The sequence below is a fragment of the Sebastes umbrosus genome, chromosome 13 (assembly GCF_015220745.1).
Source record: "Sebastes umbrosus isolate fSebUmb1 chromosome 13, fSebUmb1.pri, whole genome shotgun sequence".
Classification (NCBI taxonomy): domain Eukaryota; kingdom Metazoa; phylum Chordata; class Actinopteri; order Perciformes; family Sebastidae; genus Sebastes; species Sebastes umbrosus.
In genome coordinates, this window is record NC_051281.1 from 4159525 (window position 1) to 4185552 (window position 26028).

Genomic DNA, 26028 nt, shown 5'->3' on the forward strand with positions numbered 1-26028 from the left:
ATGCAGCGAACCGCAGTGACCCGGTGAGAGAGGGTGGAGAGACACCACCAACACGAGAACGAGAGAGAAAGTATGTATTTTCATATAAAGTTTGGAATCTCCTGCCACAAAAGCTTGATTACAGTCAGATGGCTGAGAGGACTACTCTACATTTCTGAATGGCCTCTCATGCTTTCAGGTTGTAGAAAGTCCTCTTTACAAATAGGTTTGTTATTTTGAATGAAGGGTTTGTCTTGTGAACGGAGAACAAAATGCTGTTCAAATCTAGAGCTTTGCCTTCCGACTCAGCTCCCTATTTACCAAAACGGTCCGGTACAACGCCCGTATAACTGCTGATGCTGTACCGTCCATCTCCCGCTTCATTTAGCCCCCACTCGCAAACTACACCCTGAGATACTGACACTCAAACATAGTGCTAACAAGATTAGTTGATTCATTTATTAAAATCATTCCAGCTTATCAAATGTGCTGCTTTTCTAAATTAAATATCTCTGAGGTTTGAACTGTTGCTCTGAGATGTCACTTTTGGCATTAAGAAATTTTGATGCGCAAGACTAAATGATTAATTAAAAAAAATATATGGCAGATTTATTAAGTAAGTAAGTAAAATGTATTTATATGGCACTTTTCACAGACATCACAAAGTGCTGAACAAGATCAATATGCAAACATAATACAAGAAAAAGCTCATATGGATGTGTATATACTCTATGTACGTATTTGTGTATGTATGTGTATATATGCAGTATGTACTGTATGTATATGTGTATATATATATATATATATATAAAAATAGATTTTATTTTTTGTATTTACTTGTGTATATTCTTTTTATTTTCTTTTTATTTATTTATTTATTTTATTTTTTGTGTGCGTGTGCGTATACACTATGTATTTACTTTAATTACTTTGATATTTATATCTATGTATAAACAGATTTTATTTTTATTTTTTATTTACTTGTGTATATTCTTTTTATTTATTTGTATTTTTTTTTGTATATGTATGTTTTTCCTGTATTTATAATGGCTTATTTTATATTAATACTATGTTTGTTAAGTTTCTTTGTACTGAGAATGTCGTTATTGGGGACGTTTGTGAATGTTTGTTCTGTTGTTTCAAAATGAACAAAAAAACAATAAATATAGTATCTTAAAAAAATATGGATTAATGGTTTGAATTAAATAACACTGAATGGAAAAAAAAGAAAGAACTCATATTAAAATACGATGACGACACGAGCAACGTGATTAAGAAATGAATAAATAAAACCCAATGCATAGAGGAAGGTATATAATAAATACATAAAGTGCAAACCTGGTACATACAGGTTACCCAAACAGCAGTCTAAACAGGTGAGTCTTTAACTGATCATTTATTAGTATTCTTTAAATGTGTAACTGTGTCCCTCCTTCCATGTGAAACACATTGAGGTTTTCATTCCTGGTTGTTTCACGTCACTCTATAAATAAACTCCACTTTGCTGCATGTGTGTGTGTGTGTGTGTGTGTGTGTGTGAGTGTGTGTGTGAGTGTGTGTGAGTGTATACACATGGATCCTCAGACGAACACCAAACACAGACTGATGTGTGGGTTTGTGGGAAGCAGAAACCATTCAGGGAGTCGTATCCTGCAGACTGCCATGAACGCAGCGTTACCGAGGAGCCCATCAATTGTGACAAAGTGATCATTACAGACTCTTCCTGACAGTCGCTCATAATTAAAACCTCTTGTGGGCGGTAATAATGTCAGCTGAGCCGCCGGGATGGAGGGAGGGCCGACACCACAGAGCATTCCTCTGGTTACAAGATAAAAATACATCCTGGATAGTATTATAAACCAAACATGATCGCTCGGAGTAGTATGTTTGTAATAAAGCAGCCACACTAGTACTGGATAGATGTAAAGTAGTAGTACACAAGCAGCTCTGTGAGGCTGTTCGGCTATTCAAGGACCTCCAGAATCGATGTTCAATAGACCACAGACCATGGATATAGAAGAGGTTGTGTCCTGTGCTTTTGCCCTGCTCGTTTATAAATAGCCGACAAATACATTAAATTATTTTTATGTCATGCTACTAGCGCTACTAGCTACTGGCCGATAGCCGGTTGTTTGGGAACAGAGACGTTAATACATCCACCACGGTACAGGCTGACAGCATACAGCCCATGGGTGTATTATAAGATAATAAAAGTGATGAATTACAGTTAGTATATCCATTATTACAGCCGCATACAGCTAGTGGTAAGCCGGCTATGTCATATAAACGTACAGGGCGGTGCGGTCCTACATGGCGGCAGCTCTAACGCAGCGCCATCTAGCAGCTATTGTCTAAAGTTTCGCCGCTTTGCTTCTATACTCTTTGATATTAATCCACAAACATCATATATAATAGTAAAACACATTTTACTGCACAATTATACTTTTTCCTTTCATAATTTAAGTACATTTTGCATGTGACATTTAGTACTTTTACTTAAAGGATCTACCATTGCTGTAACCTAAGCATCATGTTTCTGGCTTAGAGGATCATTTTCCCATCAGGTCTGCTGATCTGATCTTCAGACTTGAGCTTGACACTCCCTACCCCCCTCCCCATCCCCCTACCCCGAGCTTGGCCAACCTTTAAAAAAAACAAAACACTAAAACAGTCACGGTGGTCGTATCTCCGAGACTCTCCAGAGCAGCGATGAAGTCTGCACAAGTTCAACAGACATTAAATCAAAAGCAACATCCCTCCCTTTGTCAGGCTGCCGTCCAGTCTGCTCCGGTCCAAGCCTCCCTGTCGCTGAGGCATCAAGCCGCTGAGCCAGATCAAAGCGCATCAATCAACCCAGGAGACGACCACAATAGTGAGGGACAAGCACATGTCGAGTTTAGGAAAATCCGGCAATGAATCCAAACAGACTGGAGGAGTCGAGGCGCAGGGATGGAGTTGGATGAATCATCCACGCACGCATCAAAAATATCCTCATTTCTGTGCAGGTTTTATATCCATGTGAAAACGGGCAAAACTATCAGAATGATTCAGAGTAATAAGTATTCTGAGTATCAGACTCAGCATGTGTTGTTAAACTAGAATTACAATTTCTCTGAAATTGTGATAATTAGCACATGAATTCTTGAGTTATGGCCAAAAGAGTGTTTTGTGAGGTCACAGTGACCTTTGCCCACCAACTTATAATCAGTTACTTTGTGCCAAATTTGAAGAAATTCAATCGCTCAAGGCATTCCTGAGATATTGCGTTCACGAGAATGGGATGGTTGTGAGGTCACAGTGACCTCTGAACACCAAAATCCAATCAGTTCATCCTGGAGTCCAGGTGAACGCTTGTGCCAAATTTGATGAAATTCCCTCCAGGTTCAGGTTCCTGAGATATCATGTTCATGAGAATGGTCCGGACGGACGAAGGCACAGACACCTCTAAAAACATGATGCCTCTGACCACGACTGTCACCGGCGCGGAGGCATAAAAACAAATATTCCGTGCAAAATTGTTCATGTATGTTCACTATCTATCTATAATTTTGTCATCCTAATTGTTTATTCTGTAATATTATTATTATTTATTTCCTGTCTATCCATCCAGGGAGAGGGAACCCTCCTCTGTTGCTCTACTGAGGTTTCTTCCATTTTGATTGTAACTGCCTGTCTCCAGCCCATCAGCAGTCAGACTGGGTGGTGTCTCTCCAGAGGAGCTCCACAGTGTTGGCTGTCACTTCTCTCTGTGTCACTGACTTCTTTGGGGACTGGAGGTTGTTCTTGGGTCAAACTGAGGGTTAAGTATATTTTTGGGGACTGGGATGGGTGTGGCAGAGCATACAGAGGACTCTGTGGTCTCAAATGCAACGCCACCTCCCCATCTTCTACAGTATATAGAAGGATTATTCAAGCCACACTCTCCACTTCTCAATAGAAATGAATAATAGTAACAGCAGCGTCTCAAATTGCCTTCTTGAAGCCTCTTTTTTGAGATACAAAGGTAAGGTAGGAAATGTTAAGGGTTTGTTTGATGTAAATCCGACCTAAAGAAAACCTGATTCATCTAAATTACACTCTGAAAGTAGACTAAACGTTTTCCAACCAACCTTTTAGGTCAAAGTAAGAAATGTCTCTGCTGTCCAAAACCACCCAAACGGACAACACACTCCATGTTGTTTTAGACATAAAAAAAGGACAAAAAGGATCATTTGGGCTAAATTGAACCTGGAGAAAGAGGCACGTCTGTCACAAACTCACCTTCTGGCAGGACGCAGAGAAGGTTTCGGCGTACGTTTAGTTCTCGCAAAGCTTTGAGTCTGCCGATGTGACGAGGAAGAGCCGTGATCTCGTTGCAGCTGATGTCCTGCAGAAAAAATAAAAACACAATTCAGGTTGACAGCTGTTAGAGCTTCTGGATGCATTTCATTACACTAGATTGTATTATTATACTCGTACCAGGGACACCGTTGGCACTTTCCTACTCGGCTCCTAAATGTAGTATATGATACTGTATCATTACAGTGACAGGGGCCATTCTGATGCCTAATAAGTACTTTTATTTTTGATACTTTAAGAACTTTTTGTTGAATTTTTACTTTTACAGAGTATTTTCACAGTGTGATATTGTTACTTTTACACAAGTAAAATCAAAATACTTCTTCCACCACTGCAAGTAAGATAATCTATTCAATACTATCTGAATGTTTTTGGTGACATTTGGTGAACAATTAATTAAATAATTTACCCATACTCACACGTTATACAATGAATCACAGATGAGTACAGTTCTCATGGAAACATTTCGATGAACCGCCCATAATTAAGTCACTCGGGTACAACTGTAGGGGTGTCGCGATGTACCGGTATTGATGATAACCGTGATATTTAAAAAATTATATAGCGATATCATGTTAATAATACAGATATGATAATATTGTGTTAATAATCCAGCGCCTCTTAAATCACGCTTTTGTACAGTTACAGGCTCTCTCTCCATCTGCATACAGTACACTCGTATTTTGAGTGTAATAATTTGCCAAAAAAGAGATTCTGATTCTGATTTATTTATTTATTGTTCAAATTTTCTATCGATTTCGCAATAATATCGTTATCGTGAATTCTTTTGGACTCAATAATCGTGTTGTGAAATCTGATATCATCTGTCATACACCCACACGGTAATAGAGATAGAGTTTAAAGTGTCTCACCAGCTCCATGAGGCCGTGCAGCTGTCCGATGGTCTCCGGCAGGCTGACCAGCTTGTTGTTGCTGGCGTTGAGGACTCTCAGAGGTAAACCACACAGACAGGCCGGCAGAGAGCCCAGCTGGTTACGACTGCAACACAAACATCAAGCACTCAGTCAGTCGTATGGACGAAACAAGGAACTAATCATGGTCATGTGACTTTTGTTATATTCAACAAACGATTTTAAAGCCACTTCTTTTCACTTGTTATCTGAGATTTAGGATTACTGGTGCAAAACCAGCTGTCAAAGTAACTGTGACACATTTTTATTGGTGTTTTTAAACTCAGTCAGTTTCCTCTTTAAATAAACAAATAATAAACAAATTTACCCAGACAACAAGTTCCAATAACGAATGATCATTTCTATCGACTGTTTCAAAGACGTGAGGAGGAAAACAAACGAGAGAGCGGCGGCCGAACACATGAATATTTTAACACCAAATCTTCCAGAGCTGCATTCAAATTAAATGGAGAGACGCGAACGGTGAATGCATTATAGAATAAATGTGTTCTATAATGTGGTTTCACATTCACACTGAAGAAGTGTATACTGCTGTTTGTTTTGTACCATGCAGACACACACACTTCCCTTTTCCACTATGTGTGTGTGCAAACATGCAAACACACGCACACATAAATATGATCAAACAGGGTATCAGATGGTTCAGAATTTTTAAAATATAATATTTAGAAAAACAAGGTCAGACTGGTTATAGCAGGATGCTCAGATCAAACGTGTCCTCTCAGTAGAGAAGCAATATTGCAGCTAAAACACAGGAGACACAGGATTTATGTTCATATAATAATAATAATAATAATAATCAAATATATTAGTTTACAGGTGTAGCATTATACAGTATAAACGACACAACAAATTGTTCCCTTGCTGCACTTTTAGGAGAAATCTTCTGTGCCCAATCCAAGACATGCATCAACGTAGTACAGCTACACAGTGAAGTGTAGCACAGTAAAGAGAAGAGAAAGAGGAATGATGTTGTCGGTGCTGCAGGTGGAACTGTGAAACAGGGGAAAGGTCACAGTCGCTTTTTCTTTCGATGGCGGAGGATTTGGTGTCAAAGTGAAACGCAAAAGCCCCTATTTGGCAATATTTGAGATTCAAACCCAATGCTATAAAGGAACTATAACTTTATAGCAGAGGATGGAGCGGTCACAGCGGCGCCGGGTGGAAACCTGCAACCCCGCAGAGACCGGAGATGCAAGACACACAGCCATCCAATGTTAAAGGTCAGAGTAAGTGCTCTGCAGATATTAAGCATCATACTTTCTCTCTATAATCGACCGATCTGACACAGTGACCATCTTAACAACAACTGACAACAGTGCTGCGTAGTCTGAACCCGGCATTAGACTACAATAAGACTCTACCTAACTCACCTGACAGCTGTCGTACCAGGAGCAAACCAACAAACGATCAGGAATGAAACATGCTTAAAATAACCAAAACGCCCTGATCAGACATGATCCTGATGCTGTTGATCAGCTCAGGACTATTTTTAGGCCAAATCTTTGCTCTGATGTTTCAAAGGACGGTCTGATGGAGAAGCAGTAGAGTTCTGTTTATCTTTGTACTGTGTCACAATGACAGAAACATGTATTACTTCCAGTACCAGAGCTGCACATGGACTATTCACAGTGTACTACTTCTACTGTACTTCTACTGTATTTTATCTGAGATTGTCAAATGTCTGCATCTGGTGGGTTGAACTAAAGTTAAACTTGTTCCTGTTGACTCATCCTCTCGACTGCATATAAACACCTCTGGCCTGATGCTTCCTCTACGAGACACGCACTTCTGCTTTGAGTAAAGTCTGTTTTGTCTTGACTCACTCATTGGCCAGTGTGCTCTATTCACCTCCGGCTTCTTTGTTGGTCTGAACAACAGACTCAAACCAGCTCGCTGTTACCTACTTGATCTTTTAAGCTTCACTAAATGCTTGATAATAAATTCACATCATTTTACTCAGTCGTGTCCTGAGTATCTCCACTTTAAAGGGCCATTGTGTAGGATTTGGTGGCATCTAGAGGTGAGGTTGCAGATTGCAACCACCTGAAACATCTCCTGTGTGCTTCAAAGCGTAGAAGAACTACATTAGCTGACACGATAATGTGAAAATGTACAGTGGAAGTTGCAGTTTGTGCAGAAATAAATGCTGCAGCTACTCTTGACCAACAGAGGTTTCCCGTGTCTTGTTTCCCGGTGGCTGAGCGGAGTGACGGGTGTTAACTCCAGAGGGAGTAACGTCATAATGATGAACGACGCGTCTCTACTTCCTCCCATTGTACTAGAAGTGAAGCCAAAATAGCTGCCATCTTGAAATTTTGACATCATTTGGAGCCAGAGTCTGCACAGTAGTGATCGGGCGGTGGAGCCGTGGTATCTATGTCCCGCTCACACACCCGCACAAACCAATCGCGAACCGAGCATGGCCGCAGTTTGCAATCACAGCTGTCAATCATGACGTCTCATCCCCTTTTTATAGCACCAAATAACGAATTAAAACCAAACACTTGAACATACAGTACATCGCCGTGGTAAGAACTACCTAAAATGACAGAAACTATCTTTGGGAAAAAAATTATTTGACATGTACTTTGAGTTTTTAGTTTGGCCCATGTCCCATCCGCTAACCTGGAGGGGGCGGGATTTATGACCTGTACCGCAGCCAGCCACCAGGGGGCGATCCAGATGTTTTGGCTTCACTTTTTAGGGAGCTGTCATGTCGTCCATCTTTATAGACAGTCTATGGTTTGTCCGTTCTGGGCTACTTTTAAAAACATGGAGAAGCTATGAAGCTAACGAAAACACAATTCTTAGTTTCAGGTAATTATACATTAAAGAAAACATACCTATTCATATTATATTACATTTCTGCCAATAGATCCCCCTAAATGCTACACTCTGTTCCTTTAATATGTCTCTTTTTTCATTTTTTTTTCTCCCTCTTGTGCCTAAAAAAGGCACTTTGGGCGTTCTCTATAAATAAATCTCACTGAGAAAAAGCAAACAGCGTCTTTAATCTCTGACCAGTAAAATAGAAACATCAGCACACACACACACACACACATACACACACACATACACACACATTGGCCACAGGACTGTGAAACCCCCTCTGACTCAGCTCTGAAAATAACATTCAGGAAACGTATAGGCCTAAGAGAGTTTATCCAGCTGTTCACACACACACATGCGTTTTGCAGGACAATGGAGAAAAATAACAAGACTAAAAGGGTCGACAGTCATTCCAGCAGCTCTGTGAAGCTGTGCAGCTGTTAAATGCTAGCATCAGCATGCTAATATGCTAACAATTACAATGCTAACATGCGGATGTTTGGCCGGCCCGGTCGCCAGGAAAGAATGTTGGCATTGGACGTTTCTGCAAACCACGGATACGTTGAATAGTGACGTTTTTGCATTCAGTCAGCGCAAGTGATCCAAACAGCGAAAAAGAAACCCACCGGATGGATGGGAGACACACCGAGTGAAAATGTAGTAGTGTTAAACCAAACCATGTAGTTCTTTCCTAAACTTAACTATATTAGTTTTGTTACATTGTTACGGTTGTTACATCATTATTTGAACACAAACCATGATCTGTTTTCTAACCTTAACCGAGTAGTTTTGTTGCCTAAGCCTAAACAATTGTTTCATAACATTAACCACATTGTGTTTCTGCAACCGTGATATGAGGCTGATATGAAACAGATTTATGGTTCGCCATTCAACGTATCGTGGTTTGCAGAAACGTCCAATGCCAACATTTCTTCTGGCGACTTGGTTGTGTTCAACATCTTATTTTAGTGTGTCAGCATGCTGCCGTTGGGTAATTAGCAGTAAACACAAAAGTACAGCTGAGGCTGATGGGAATGTCATTACTTCTGCAGATATTAGGTAATTATTCAAAGTATTAGAAAATGTTGACGTCATGATGACGCTAGATGAAAAGTAAGAGGAACACCAAAGTTATTACATTTCATCAGTTTTTGCAAATCAAAGCATAATGTAATACAATGTTGTGATTTACAAACCTGAATTAACTTAACTTGAAAAACTAACTTAATCTTAAATTTGCAACCATAGCAACATCCTACACTGATGAGTATTTATACACGTGTACAGCTGAATCAAAAGGAACTCGCAGATAAAACTTCTCTGTTCCAGACGATGACAATGAGCTGTTTGACTTTAAAGACACTAAAAATAACATCTGGAGAGGAAGGCACAGCATCCTTCCTGTTGTGTGACAGGACAGGCCGTGTGTGTGTGTGTGTGTGTGTGTGTGTGTGTGTGTGTGTGTGTGTGTGTGTGTGTGTGTGTGTGAAGAGGATGTGTGCTGGTTGACAGTGTGTTTAGTCATGCTAATGAGTTTAATATTTGTAACCACTGTAGACAGAAAGTCTTTATATCTCGCCACAGAAAGAAAGGGTAGTTAGATTTGGATTTTAGGTTTGAATTAATGCACGCTCACACACACACACTTCCGTGTGGTCATGTGTTTCACGCATGCTGGTTGTTCTTCTACCAGATCAGCATTTAAAAACCTAATTAAATTGATCATTCATTAAATTACTAATTTACTCAGTGATAGCATGTGAGTGTGAAGAGGATGTGTGCTGGGTGAGAGTGTGTTTAGTCATGCTAATGAGCCGGGCTGTCAGTGTGTTGTCGATCTATAATAACTGATTCAGCTGAGCAGCAGAGAGGAAAAGAAGAAAGTCATTTTAATCTTTTTAAAAACAAATTAAAGATCTATCTTATTTAATCTTGGCTTTTAGTTCGAGGTTCTCCAACCTCGTCAGCTCTTACATTTTAATCTTTACTATTTATATCATATATTTCCTGTTGGTTTTATTGTATAGTTTTCATATGTTTTAACATTAGGTTTTAATTCTGTTTGGTAAAACACTTTGGGCTTTACTGAGCATCTTATGCATGAAAGGTGCTATATAATCTATCATTATTATTATTCCTGATAATTATTTTTTTGGTTACTTGAATCTAGATTCATTTATTTGTATCTTTAGAGCTGCAGCAAATCATTTTTTTATAAAACATTTTCTTAATTAGATTTCCAATTAACCAATTAAATCATTCAGTCTTAAGAAAGTAGGATAAAAACATCATAATGTCCCTGGGTGGCGTCTTCAAACACTGTTTTTTTCCAAGCAACAGTCCAAAACCCAAAGATTTTAAATATAAATTATATATCACAGCAGCAAATCTTCACATTGGAGAAGCTCAAACCAGTCAATGTCAAACTAACGGTTATTTTCTTTATCGATTGATTTGTTAATTATTTTTCTACATTGATAGTTTGATCAATAAAAAAATGGCATCATTATTTTGCGAAAGTGCATGAAGACGTCTTTGAATGTCTTGTGTTGTCCAACGAACAGCTCAACGAAAACTCAACACAGATAAGCAGAAAATTCTCTCAACTGAAGCTGGAACCAGGTAATGTTGATGTAAATATTAGTACAAATAAATGAGATTATCAGATTTAAAAGCTCTTATAAATGTTTGAAAATCAGAAGTGAAATAGATTTTTCATGCCGTCATTTATAAACAAATAGATGTGAGTCACATATGAGGAGCAGCGTGAGAGTCTCACAGAGACGACAGTGTGGAGACAGCAGGGAACACCTCGACCTTTAAACACAACAACCTGACAGTGCAGTAATGTGTGTGTGTGTGTGTGTGTGTGTGTGTGTGTGTGTGTGTGTGTGTGTGTGTGTGAGAGAGGTTTTTGGAGTTAACTAACAGTCCACTGAACACCAGCTGTGTGTGTATGAGGGGCACTTGGCAAGCTTTGCAGTTCACCCGTGCAGCATCGATGGTACAACGCACGCACGCACGCACGCACGCACGCACGCACGCACGCACGCACGCACGCACGCACGCACGCACGCACGCACGCACGCACGCACGCACGCACGCACGCACGCACGCACGCACGCACGCACGCACGCACACACACACACACACACACACACACACACACACACACACACACACACACACACACACACACACACACACACACACACACACACACACACACACACAGACAGACAGACAGACAGACAGACAGACAGACAGACAGACAGACAGACAGACAGACAGACAGACAGACACACCTGCGGTGAATCACACAGTTGAAACAGTGGAAGCGCGGCGACCGTAAGCTGACACACAATACACGGTCTGCTCACATTAAAAGGGACAATAACAGTGCTTTTATTTTTATGCTTCGTCACTCTGATTCAGTCTGATGTTGCGCTCACGCCCGGTCCACGCTGTCCGCATGAGCAGCGCGTGACGGCCTCCTCGCTGAACTGCTGCGTCTCTCACGCGTCCACACCGACAGCGTTTCTGCTACTGCCAGCCCTTTCTTTCTAACGTAGTGTTTGCCTTTCATAATGGCCGTTTCATTTCATTATTAATGACCTTAATATTCATTTTAGACAGAGAAAGAAGTTAAGAAGTGTGTGCTCATTTATAAATAACAGTGAGAATCCACAATCAAAAGCCGCTATTCTATTAATTTAAGGAGCCGTGCAAGTCACTGCATTTTCCACAACACTGTCCTACAAATATTTCAGAATAAAGCCTTGTGTTAACAAATGTAGGGGTTCTGTCCATAGAAAAACTCTAGAGGGCTTTTATTTTGAAACGGAAACAGGAAGTGTTTATTTAAACATTTTTTTTCACTGTCTGTGACATATTCTACAGATATAAAAATTGAAACTGTAGTAATGTTTCTGGTATGATGTCAATATACTGTCAAAAGATAATTTTCCCTTTCTAAACAGATGCTTTCCTGCATCTGTTTAGAAAGTTCTCTTTCAGAGATGCTGAACTGCTGCATCATACCCAGAATGCAACACCCTCTTAAGATCCTAATATAGAAGAGAGAGAGCGTGAAGAAAAGCAGCCTGTAAAACAACAGAGTGAATGTGCGTACCTGAGATTTAAGGAGGTGAGCGACTGCAGGCCGATGACGCTGTCTGGGATGGTCCTGATGCAGTTGTGATACAGGTTTAGTGTCTCCAAGGCGACCAGGTGGCAGACCTCCGAGGGGACGTCGGCCAGTCTGTTCTTTGAGAGGTCTGCGGAGAGAAGAAGACGTAAATAAAACGTATAGTTATGTAGAGTAAACTTAACTGAAAGGACACAATCATCCCCACAGACACTTCTATCTATCTGACGTACAAACGTCGTCAAACTCAGGGAAGTCGGTATTTGGCAGCGGGGCGGAGGTCGGCCTCTCAAGGCCAGGTTTTAGTGACATCACACATCCTGCTGTAGCTCAGCAACAACAATATCAACTTCAGTTATCAGCAGCAGCCAAATAAGGCCAAGAAATGTCAGGCCAGTTACTCCACATTGTTCCAGTGAGGCCGAACTCTTGAAAACATATTTGTTTTGTTAACGGAGCGAGAACACACCAAGAGTTCATTTCCTCCTCTGCAGGCAGCAATCATGGAAAGGTTCTGTTGTACTCGGTGTTTAGATTCAAACACTGAATACTACTAATAATACTTTAAAATCCAACAAGGCCTATAAGCAAAAGACCCTTCTCACAGGACTCTTATTTATGTTGAATATCTGCCTGTAATCAACCGTATTGTGGAGTCACTTCCTGCTCTTGATGCAGATTACACTGCTGACAAACAACACTGAAGTTCTCTTGGAAAAAATAACCACATTCTTATTTTCAGGCATCTCCTTCCTGATTGAGAAACAAGCACTTCACTGAACAGGACGTCACACCAACAACAACTTTAAATCAAATATATCAGGATTAAAACACTGCTGGTTAGCAACGTCAATAGTGCAGTTTAACAGCGGAAGATAAATGCTTAACAGGTGAACCACTTTTAAAAAAGGTGATTATTTGTTGATTTATTAAACATGGATGTTTGGTCCAGTGAGCAACCCCTGGGTCTGAAAAGTGAAGCCAATGCTGAAGTGTCTTAAACCTGCATTCTCTCTAACAGCCAGCAGGGGGCGACTCCTCTGGTTGCAGAAAGAAGTCAGATTGTATAGAAGTCTATGAGAAAATGACCCTACTTCTCACTTGATTTATTACCTCAGTAAACATTGTGAACATGAGTTTATGGTTTCAATCGCTAGTTTCAATTCTTCTTCAATACAGCATGATGTTCATTTAGTAAATTATGGTCCCATTTAGAGTCAGATAGACCATAAAGCAGGGGATGCTTTAGGGCGGGGCTACTTTGTGATTGACAGGTCGCTACCACGCCATTGTCCAGCCTGGGAGTTGTCTGTGTTTTCGTCTTAGAACTTTAACCCTTTCAGAGTGTGTTTTCAGTTCATGAAAGTTAATTGTAACATATTTGGTCGCCTAAAAATGTCTTATTCAGCGTTCGGTTGTACTTAGCTCCACCCTCTCGTGTTGCTTCCGGTTGCAAAAAAACAAGATGAACTTGAGGATTCAAAACCACAAACAGAAAAACTGAAATTACAACATGTACACTGGATGTGCAGAGATGAAACTGACATTGAAATTGTGTTAAAATCATATTATATTAGCCTTATATAATTATAAACCATGCAAAGACAATGATAGAGATTAGGGCTACAACTAACAAATACTCATCATCATTCATTATATCACCCCTAACAAGTTCAGAGAGCCCAATGCGTTTTGTTTTATTTAACCAACAGTTCAAAACCCGACGATCTTCAGTTTACTGAGATATAAAACAGAGAGAAGCAGCAAACTGTCACATTTGAGAAGCTGGAACCAGATAATATTCGGTGTTTTTGCTGTTGATCACCAGACTGTGAGCTACCATAGATATTTAATCACTGCACATCATCGACAGCACAGGCAGCGTTGCATCATGGGTCACGCAGTCACAGGAAGTGCTATTTAAAACAACGTGGCTGAGAAACAAAGAGCTACTCAGTCCTGCTTTCATCCTCCGAGCAAACAGCAGCAGTCTGACTCAACTACCGGCTGCACACACACTGCTGTTACTGGCAGTGTGTGTGTGTGTGTGTGTGATGTCTCATATTCATAACCACTGTAGACATTTAACCTCTAAAGTAATAAAGTGGACATCATCGTGGTGTTCGCTGCAGTGACCTTAATGAAAAACACTCGTACTGCACTACACTACACACTACACACACAAAATGCAGTCTCACAGAAACACATCTGTCAGGTTGCATTTGAATGCGTCCACACATGAAGTCATGTGAGGTGACAAGTGATGATACTGGCCTAAGGTCATGTAACCCGTGATACACACACACACACTACTACAGTAGCATTACTACTACTACTGACTGAGCCTCACTGATACATCAGCATGTCCAATACGGAAGTAATAAATTGCTATTTGCAAATTTGTTTTAGTTTTTTTACTGTAACATGTCAGCACTTACCTCGGTTGCAATTCTGTAATAACTTAATTTAAAGAAGCCTTATCAAATATGTTTTATTTTTTATGTTATAGGGATGCATCAATATGATCTATTTGCTCGATATCAGTCCCAATACTGACCTTATTAAGCAGGCTGGATAAGAATACTGGTACTACTCCTGCTACTTCTATTCTTACTGTCATTTAAGTAGGTTAAGTTTCCACTAATCAGAAGTCTGATTATTGACCTGCTGTATGTATTCAGATTTGTTCTGATTCCTGCATAACCGAGTTACTTAACTCTCATTTAAAGGGCGGGTCTACCTGCGTTCTTTTCCAGGTTTTTCAAATGGAAACGCTGACTCGGCCATTAGCAAAAAGCAGTGACGTAGGCTACCACAGTAAGCTAATCTATAGAGGTGTAACGATTGGTCTAATACATCGATGCATCGATTTATATTCCTACGATCCTACATCGATAGGTACTCTGCAAGTTGTCCTTCAAGGGGGGACGTATATCGATATAAATTTGATTTGCAAGGTTAAAATTTGCACCTCGTATTTAAGCACGTTATATGGATGTATATTTTAGCACTCTTAATAGTAAAGCAAAGTTAAACGTTACTCCGGTTCACGCTGCCTGTGTATGATGTCATCGACATGCGCCAGCAGCGCCAATCTCCTAAAACAACAACAAAACGAAGCATGGCTGATGAGCAAGAGAATTTCGAGCCGCGTTTATTTATGGAGTCTGGTGGCTTTGAAGAGAGCGATATAACGGCTTCAGTTCCCTGTTAGAAAGGGCTGTCTGACGGCGAGGTAAAGCAGCTGTGGACGGGTGCAGCAGAAAAGCGTGTTTTAGCCATCAATATCAAATCAAATGTATGCTATAGTTGGAATATTTTCACCGCTCTATCTTGCCAACCAACAACCCTTTCCGATGGGGAACTAAAGCCGTTATATCGCTCTCTTTAAAGCCACCAGACTACATTGTCAAAAACAGTGATTTTACCTAGCAGAACACGGGAGTTTTAATGTTCGTATTTCAATAACAGAAAGCAACAGAATGACTCTTTAAGTTAGTTTCCACCTTCTGCCTTGGAGGCAGGAAATTCTATCTAAACTATCTAATGTTTCATATTAACGTAATCTTGCAAGCACAGACGTGTCTCCAGCAAAACATCAGCACACTTGAACCTGAGCCACGGCTGTTGTTGAGGCTGACGGTGTGTCACTAGGTTGCGTAACAGCGTTCACAGAACTCACAACTAATTCTAGTTAATAGTATTTTTTTAACTATAACAGCTGAAACAGGTTTACTGTATGAGTCATTTCAACTCATCATAAAATCTCAGACATGTTTCAGAGGACATGAGCTGAGTAAAAAGGCCAAATTCCCTTCAGATAACTTGTTTCAACTTGCAGCATCAGATACCGAAGCTGGCTGGCAGCGAGCGGCTTCTCAAGGTTTCAGCCGCTGTGTTTTTCCTGATTGTCGGCTGCTGATAGAGACGGCCATGAATGAGCATTCATGCTGAACTGCTGGTGGTAACAGTCGGCCTTCATGTTCACGTAAACTGCTGCAGACATTTCATCATAGTGAGCCCACAATGTGGAACAAACACGAGTCTCCCGGTCTTTTGAGAAGAAACATTTTATGTTTTAGACTTTCAGACAATCAACACTAGGTTGTACCAGCTGTTCATAAATCCAACACCAACTTTATGTCCTTCCTAATGTGAACAAAAAACAGTTATTTTCACAATATAATTAAAAGCTGTCTTCATAATCATCAAACACAGTCCACCCTTTTTTTGTATCTCCTGTGAATTACAGGGTTGAAGCCCTATTATTCTCTGCTGCCTTCTAATTTTATGTTTCAGTTTTTTGTATTTTAATTTATTTACTCTTTTAATATCTGTTCCTTTCAACATTTAAGTGATTGTAAAGCACTTTCCATCCTGAGATCTCACTGCAAACAGGCAATAACAAGGAGGTAACTAGCAAAAAGTGAGTTCTGAATTTCACAACAACACTGTTTGTTAATCAGATTTCCTCACAAATGCAGTCAAACTGAGCAGATCAACATGAGAGAAGAAGTTAATCTTCTTTATGAAGGAAAGGGCAGCAAGTCCTGAAGCTGTAAATACAGAATACACCCTGTGAAGCAGGCGTGGGGCTTCCTGTGTTAATAACAACACTCTCCCTCTCTTACGGGACAGGAAGTGGTTTCATCGGGGGTCATGAAGGTGGGTCTCTGTGCATTGTTGTCAAGGTGCCACCTTTGACCTCTAGGAGAGGAAAGGAGAAAAAGAAGAATGCTCGAGGGAAGACACTGTGGGAAGTTTTTCTTCACCTGAAACTTGAATCAGCATCATTTCAGATGCAAATCAGGAGAAAAGAATGAATGAATTAATATGAAGTACAAGTTAGATGCACATCAAGTTACATCACAAATTATATCAAGAGGTTTTCGAACTGTGAGGTGCACCTCCTCTGCAAGACGTGAAGCAAATATAGAGTATGTTGAGGTGAAAGGGACAGGTGTGTGCAGGTGTTGAGCACTCGCCAACACCGTCAGCAGCTGTGACTTACAGCTGGAGGCAATTTAGGTAGTTAAGCTACTTTTGGGAGTACACTAAAGGATATCATTATCTCAGATGTCCATCACAAATAAATGTCCATAAGTTCGCTTAGAAATAAAGGGGGGAAACTCCAGAACTTGTAACATCCTTGAGTGATGGGTACTAATTAGTATCTAATTCTCCATGTTTACCTGTTGACAATTTGCCTGGGTCCAGATCTTTAAATTCGCCCACTCCACTGAGTTAGAGTTGACTGATTTGTCTGGTATCGTGACATGAAAGAGAGGTTTCCACCAATGAGTGACGAGTAGGGCTGTCCCCAATACCTTCAAATATTCCTCACCGAAGCTTCGAAATATTGTAAGGTATTCATTAAAAACAGAAAATACAGTATATGTGTGGTGTTTGTTGTATGGTGAGGCTATGACACTATTGTCCTGATGTCCAACTGCTCGCCAAAATGCTCTTGTTCACCTTGTTGTGACCTCTGTGACACACTGAGTCAAACAATACAAGTAAAATGTGTTCATCCAGATACAAGCTGTTTCCATGACAGACAGACAGACAGCAGGTATGATTACAGTTTACTGTGTTATAAAGCCGATTGTTGAAGTAGACAAAGACAAACACGTGAGCAGTGATGTGATCTACGACGACTTGTGTAACAAACAGTGCAGACTGCAGGAATGTGGAGGCTGAGCAGCTGAGACACAAGAATGTTTCCTGCCTACTCATTAACACAGAGCTCTGTCATCTAACAACGCTACAGCGGGACGGAGGAAGGAAGGAAGGAAGGAAGGAAGGAAGGAAGGAAGGAAGACAAAAGAATGATTAAGTTCACATAAAAAGTTAGTTTAAGTTCAGTCACTTTTATTTCATCAGTGTTCGAAGCAAAAGAAACATGCAATTCAGCGTTAACACTACAAGCAAGAGCTCAAAGTGTTCACCACCACTGTGGGTGTGGTTATCCTTTAGGCCGTCATCATGAACCTCAACTGATCTTAAGACGAGACACATCGAGATCTCGGTGGCTTACCACCTCGCCTCACAACTTCCTGCCGTAACACCCAGATGAAACATGAACTAACTGTTCACTTCAGCATTATAACGGAACATTTCTTCTCATTGCAATCGGCAGAATTTATGATTTTAACATCTGTAAAGTTCTGTAAGTTACTATACTTGTCATAAGTTTTTTTTTTCTTTTTGATTGAAGATGAATTGATAAACATAAAAAAAACAAACTACATATAAAAAAAGCTTTGTAGTGAAACTAACTGGGGCTGCTGACTCGTCATGTTATTCATGTCAGTAATGTTGACTGGCTGAAGATGTTTCTCGTCCTTATGGTTCAGATCTAAATTCTGCAGAGTCAGCTCGTCTAGTCGTGTCTGCCTAAAGATCTCTAAAGTATATATACTGTGTGTGTGTGTGTGTTGTCCCTGCATCCTTTAGTTGTGCAGGAAAAGGAGGGACTCCTCCCTGCACTACAGTAATGACAGGCTTCATTACACACACACACACACACACACACACGCACACACGCACACACGCACACCAAAAGAGCAACGCTACCAAAGCAGAGTCTCATCCCCGGTGCAGAACAGAAACCGTAAAAACAGAAGAGTTAAACTTTATTGCTTTGGTTAATCTTCATCCTCCTCATTATCCTCATCATCATCATGAAATGAGAGACACACATGAAACTACAAGTATATGTGTGAAGACAGAGGAAGTGAGGGATTAAAAGGAGAGAAAGAACAATAAGAAAAGAAGAGATGAAAGTAGGGGGAATAAAGAAACTCTTTTTTCACCCAGAAACAAACATTCAGGTACTTCTATAACACACCAGTTACTGTAAATCACACCTCACTAACTTTATGTCTGTTTATATAACAGGCATAAAAGTCTTCTAGCAAAACAAATCAGTTGTAAACGTAATGAAGTTCTAACCATATAACCGTACTGCCAGCCTTTTATTTCTGTAAAAAAAGCAAAAAGACGGTGGGGCGTTGGGGGCGTAATTAAATGCCGCACTACTGCACACACACGCTTAAAGCTGAAGTAGGCGTGATTGGAGCAAATATGATTAAAAAAAGTATTTTTTATTGACAGTAGTGCATGAGACAGGTAACCTAAAAAATCATGTTCCTCTGTGTCCTCTGATGCTCCTAACGGCATCTGCAAGATTTCACAGACCGGAGGAAAACAAACAGTCAGAGCTGATCTGAGGTCTGCTGTCCAGCTGCCGTCTATGAGAGCCGGCTGTCAATCACTCGCAAACTCCAACCAAACGGTCAAACTAGGCAGCGCTGATCAAATATGAATCAATAGTCTGTTACGTTAATGCCTATTTCTCTCCTCAGATGTTTTCAGAATCATCTTGTAGTGCACGGTTTAGCTGTATAATGAGAAAGTTTGTGACGCCGCCGCCATTGTGAAATCTGGTGAAGGAACGCCAAGTTCCGGTCACATGACCGCAGCACAGCCAATAGGAACGCTCTCTCATTGAAATGATCTGTGATTGGTCAAAGTCTCCCATCATGGGCTAGCTTCTTTAACACCTGAAAACAGAGCCATGAGGAGGAGCAGGTGTCTAGTTTTCTCTCAGAACACTTGAATTACAATATGCTGAAAGGTTATTATGGAATTTTTGCCTAATAATGCCAAATATATATATACTGCCTACTGCCACTTTAAATCTGAATTATTGCCATATAGGCACTTTTGCTTTTCGCTTTGACACCAAATCCTCCGCTATCGTCTTATCTGTCAACTCTCAACACCGACTACCGCGACAAGCCTTGTCCCAGGGCGTAATAGAAAAAACAAACCTCACAGACCAGAGGACAGATGTGGAATCAGACTCACTGAGCTGAACTACACAGGGACGTTGGACAGTGTGTGTGTGTGTGTGTGTGTGTGTTAGCGGAAGGGGGTTTCTTGGCGGTGTCCTCACCACTTGCTGACTACGGAGGAAACAGCCGGCACTCAGGCGGGTGGAGTCGGTCCAGGATGCTGAAGGTGCAGCTGGGAGTAAAAACTCGCTGCCTCAGACTCAGTTTGTGCTGATGATGAAGATGATGAGGATGATGAGGATGATGATGATGATGATGATAATCTGCTCTGTTTCAGTGGCTGCTGCTGTCAGCAACCAGCTCGGATATGAAATACCAAAATACTAAAGTTACAATAACACCAAGAGTACCGATACTGTAATAATACCAACAACCAGTAAGAACTTTTCTAATGCCACTTTATGGAGAAAAATCAGATCCAAATGTTACTAAAAGTTTTAAAAAGTGAATTAACAACTAAATGCTCAAACTTCATCTAATATCTAGGGATGTAATCAATTAGTTGATTTAATCAACAGATCTATAAAACTGAGTTTCTCAACAAAGAATGACCTGCTTCAACCTTCCTAGCCAATAACAACTTCCAACTTTCACTACTTCTACTAGTTTAAATGCAGCACCGACTTACAGAACCGAAATCACTACGGCTGTACTTTCAACATAGCGGCGTCTACAACTGACAAGACAACACCATCACAACTTTAAACAACTTCACTTCTGACAACGTTTTCCTTCTTCAGCGCGGTGACAGCGGACGCTATGATGCTTTAAATGAACCGAATGTTTTCCTTAAGTTTACCGGGAGAAAGAAAGGAAGAAAGAAAGACACAAAAAACGGAAGGATGAGACATGATGAAAGAAGAGATGACAGCAGCTGAAGTCACCATGACGACCACGTGAGACTTTCTGCATGGATACAGAGTCACATGTCTGTGCAAACATGCATGTGTGTGATGCTGTATGCATCAGCGGCTGCACAAATATGTGAGGGTACGAGTGTGTGTGTTTATCTTGGGGGCAAAAAGAAAAATGCATATTTGCCGATCATCCAAGTGTTTCCAGATCTAAACATAGCATAGCATGTGTGTGTGTGTGTGTGGTTGCAACAGATGGACCTGGGTCGACAAATAGGTCACGTAGAATTCCTGTGGGACGACCAGCCATTCCTACACACACACACACACACACACACACACACACACACACACACACACACACACACACACACACACACACACACACACACACACACACACACACACACACACACACACACACACACACACACACACACACACACACACACACACACACACACATCATAAAAACACATTAAACACGTAACATTTGCTTTATAAGGTCTGTTTATGGGAGGCAAACACACACACACCCCAAATTGTTTTCCTGTGCTACTGGAACATTCCTCGTCTACCAGAAGGAGATTTATATGACCTCAGAAAATGATCTCAGGTCCACTATGTGTTTCTGCTACAGGCAATGACTTCTACTGAGGGAAAGAAGGATCTGTTTTTATATGTAAACAGATTCTGTGTGTAGCTGATGCATCCACAGCGTCAAAAGGCCCTGACACACACTCGGACAATCCATTAATGTTAACTCATCTCTCTCTTCTTCTCCCCCTCCTCCAGTCTTGTTTCCCTCGCTCAAATTGTCTGCTGAACCTCTATGTTTTGTTCTCCAGAACAACCGACTCGATCTGACTGTTACATAACAGAGAGCGAGTAGTTCAAGTGAGCATCCACCCACATCCACTCACTGGGCCTCTCTCTCTGAGAACAGCCAAGCCTGATGTATATAGAGCAGTGTACAGACACAGCCACAACTAGAGGGGTTCGATTCCCCTTTAAAGCGTCAGTAGGCAGTATATTTTTGGCATCATTAGGCAAAAATTCCATAATAACCTTTCAGCATATTGTAATTCAAGTGTTCAGAGAGATAACTAGACTTCTGCTCCTCCTCATGGCTCTGTTTGTTTTCAGGCTTTAGAACATGACAGGTGACAGGAGACTTTGACCAATCACAGGTCATTAGAGAGAGAGCGTTCCTATTGGCTGTGCTCCGGTCATGTGACCAGAACTTTGCATTCCTTCAACATATTTGATCAGCGCTGCCTAGTTTGACCGATTGGTCGGAGTTTGCGAGTGATTGTCAGCCGGCTCTCATAGACAGCAGCTGGGCAGCAGACCTCAGATCAGCTCTTACTGCTTGTTTTCCTCCGGTCTTGCAGAAGCCGTTAGGAGCACCGGAGGACACCGGAGGACACCGGAGGATACAGAGGCACATGATTTTTTCCAGGTTACCTGTTTCATGTACTAAATCATATTTGCTCCAATCTCTCCTACTTCAGCTTTAAAGGACAAAACAAACGTAGAGAAAACAATCAGTGTGTTTGTTTTGTCGTCTAAATAATTCAGTCATGACACAGCGGAGAATAATGTTTGGTCCTCCTGCTGCTTCGTCGCTTTGCCTTGTCCCACTTTCCCGCCTCCTTGGAAGAGAAAGTAGGACGAGAGACGAAGAAGAAGAACACCCAGAAAGACCAGTCTGCTTCGCTATCATCTACACACACACACACACACACACACACACACACACATGAAATGACTTGTCTGCACGACGTTGGCTAATCAAGTTGTCACAGCGGTGATATGATACTGCACATAGTTAAAATGACTGATTGACAATTTCCAGATAAGCAACACTACTGAAAGAGCAGCTACCTGACAACATACCTGAACCCAAACACACACACACACACACACACACACACACACACACACACACACGCACACACACACACACACACACACACACACACACACACACACACACACACACACACACACACACACACACTATGTAGGTTAGCAGAGCGGAGGCGACCTCAGTAAGCAGACAGTATGATAGTTAAAGGCATTTTCACTCCAAGTCAATTACTTAGTGTCTTCTTTAGCAAATTCTCCACAGGAAGCCGTTCAAATCACACAAATCTCCCGCTGTTTATATGAAGTCAACTTGTGAACTATAACTATAAATAAAAACTAAGCCATGTTTTTCTGTCCAAGTAATAATTTTTGAAATTGGTCCAGTATTGAGGGATAACCTCTGGCAGCCGCGAAACGAGCTGCGAGGGCAAGTGAGCAGCGTCAATGTAATGTTACGTTCACTATAAGTGTTTGTTTTTTCCACTGACAGGCTCAGATGGTTATTATAAGTGTCTGACAACATTATGGAAAGGACCCTACAGAGAAATAAAACATCCTTTCTCTCGATCCGGTCTGTTTGTTATTGTGTCCAAGTCCATCTCAAGGAGAAGTCTCGTTGTGAAATCTGAATATCCGTATACTCTAATAAATACAGACGGCCATCAAATTCAAAGACCTCATCCTCATTGTGGAAATCATCTAAATATTCAGCCATGACATTGAAAACGCTAAGCTACGCTTTCTGTACTCCAACACAACAAACTCTTGCGTTTGCACCATGGATGTATTCCACTATTCCACCAGGTTTCAGAACGAGACTTCTCCTTGAGCGAGTCTCTTTCCATAATGTTGTCAGACACTTATAATAACAATCAGAGCCTGTCATGGCAAAAACAAACACTTTTAGTGGACGTAAATGACGGTGCCAGCTTGCCCCAATAGCACCATGTTGCAGCCTGTGAGCAGCTGCCGTCTACAGCGCTCTCCCTCAATACTGGACCAGTTTCAGATATGGTTGTCTCCATTAGTCATTTAGACACAAAAACATGAGAAAAATATCGAAGTTATCCTTTAACAGCCAGAAAGGAGCACATTGTGAACGTCTGGTTAAATACAGAGACAGCACACGTGGACTACGATTAGAGTCACATCACTATGCGATCCCCAAAGTCCTGTAAAAGCACAGATTCTCACGTTCCCGTACTGAAACTGACACAGACAGACGTCAAAAACAGATTATTTTGCTAGTTTATATGATGGACGAACAGAAGAGAACAACAAAACCGTAAAGAGAGCCGGAGGAGTTAAAGACCTCCTCAGAGTGAGCTGAACTTCATCTGAACTCTGGCTCTGACCTGATGTGCTGGATTATTAAATAACTCTCACTCATGACACAACTATTTTTCCATTTGCTCACCGTTTAAAAAAACCCCCCAAAAAATCATATTCTCTCTCCTGATGTCAAATCACGTTTAAAAAGTTTAATGAAAACAAAGACTGGATCAGAAGACGATTAGAAGCATTACACAACACATGTTTGATAGTATTTGCCTAAATCATTTCCTAATGATTGAACACAGTAAATAAATAAGTTGACGGGTTAATAAGTAAACAGGAAACCGGACAGATGTGAATGAATCATGTCTGCCTCCCCCTGTCTTCTCTTAGTCTCATCATCATGAAACTGAAACTATTCTACTGCTGTTCTCATTATCACAGGTCACTCTGGGTGAGAGGTTCACATCAACACCTAAAGTGAAAGTATTGAGGGGTCTTCTTCTGTCTGATCATCGCTTAAACCATCCAAAAACAAACAACACAGATCACTCAGCATGTCTTTTTCTTACTTTCCTTCTCCGTATGCATATACATTTACTATATTCCTGTTTACTAGGGCTGCACCATTAATCAAAATCTTATCCAAATCCTAATATGATTGGACCTACTGTAATTTTTAAATAGCAGTATTTGTTAAAATCGCAATATTTGTTAAAGGAGAAATGTGTATAAAAATACGATTTTAAATTAATTATTGTCATGCTTTAAAAACATCCTGACCTACACATCATATTTTACAGGTTTAAGAAAACATCTTTATTTGGTACAGATCCCTGCAAATACAAAATAATCGTATTTGCTTTGTTTTTGCTTTAAAATAAAGTTTGTGTATGTGTATAAGTGTGTGTATGTGAGAGTGTTCACAGCATCAGGTTGTGTGTATGAGTAAAGGTCAGAAGTGTCAATCAGGATAACAGTGACAGCAGGCTAAAACTGATGTACAGTGTTGTGGTTTAATGAACACTGAAAGGTCACCAGCTGGAAACACTGGAAAATCATCATTATTTTATAATTATATGTACATCTTTATTTCATGTTTTTATCCCATCTGTGAATTCCCATGATCCCGACTGCAGTGTTACATAATAATTGAGACAATTAGTAAAAGCCACTGAGCTGATTATAGTAAACAAACGGTTAAACTTTCTCCACATGTAAATTCACACCTTTAAATGCCGTGCTACTGCAGAACTTCCAGGACCCTCACAGCACAGAATATGTTTTAAATAGATTTTTTTTTTACATCAGATCTAATGAATAGACACGGTGATATAACACCAACACCAGCAGCAGCATGATGATCTAATAATAACAAGCAGTCACTGTGGAAAACAGCAACAATATAAAAAATTATAATGTCGAACAAATGTGAAGTCATACAAACTAATTCCAAAAACTATTTTATATATCAAAGACAAATTTATATCAATAAATTAATTAATAATAATTTTCACCTCCTGCACAAATAATAAAACATGATGTAGCCAACTGAGTTTCTAACCAATTTAATATCCGTCAATCTCATTCCAAAAAAAATAATTATCATGTAATCATAAATCTTTTATATAAGCTACTGATTTCCTGAGAATTTTTCTCCTGTGGTCAAATCTGACAAACTCAGTAGGATCCATTCACATCCAGTCTGGTATTACATATACATGTATATTGCCACACATGCAGCAGGGGTGGAGGGAAATATCAATACAGCATAATATTGCGATATTTTGATTGTCAATATGGTGTATACAGTTGTAGATACACCATTAAATAATAGAAAATGTTCTGTTTTTTTTACTATAGATACACCAGTAAATAACAGAAAATGTCTTGTTATTTTACTATAGATCCACCATTATGTAACAGAACTATTATGTTGT

General features: G+C 40.3%; 2 protein-coding genes across 8 annotated transcripts in view; one reads left to right on the forward strand and one right to left on the reverse strand.

Annotated features, from left to right (window-relative positions):
• LOC119499822 (trace amine-associated receptor 13c-like) overlaps positions 1-26028 on the forward strand; it is a 978627-nt gene that overhangs the window by 862818 nt on the left and 89781 nt on the right. The gene's annotated exons all lie outside the window — the stretch shown is intronic.
• Positions 1-26028, reverse strand: part of lrch1 (leucine-rich repeats and calponin homology (CH) domain containing 1) — an 85719-nt gene that overhangs the window by 44844 nt on the left and 14847 nt on the right. For all 7 annotated transcript variants that reach the window (XM_037789023.1, XM_037789021.1, XM_037789018.1 and 4 more), the window contains exons 2-4: positions 12214-12358; positions 5190-5316; positions 4240-4345 (exon numbers count right to left, since the gene is read on the reverse strand). In XM_037789023.1, the coding sequence (XP_037644951.1) occupies positions 4240-4345; positions 5190-5316; positions 12214-12358 (378 nt within the window). The remainder of the gene's footprint in view (positions 1-4239; positions 4346-5189; positions 5317-12213; positions 12359-26028) is intronic.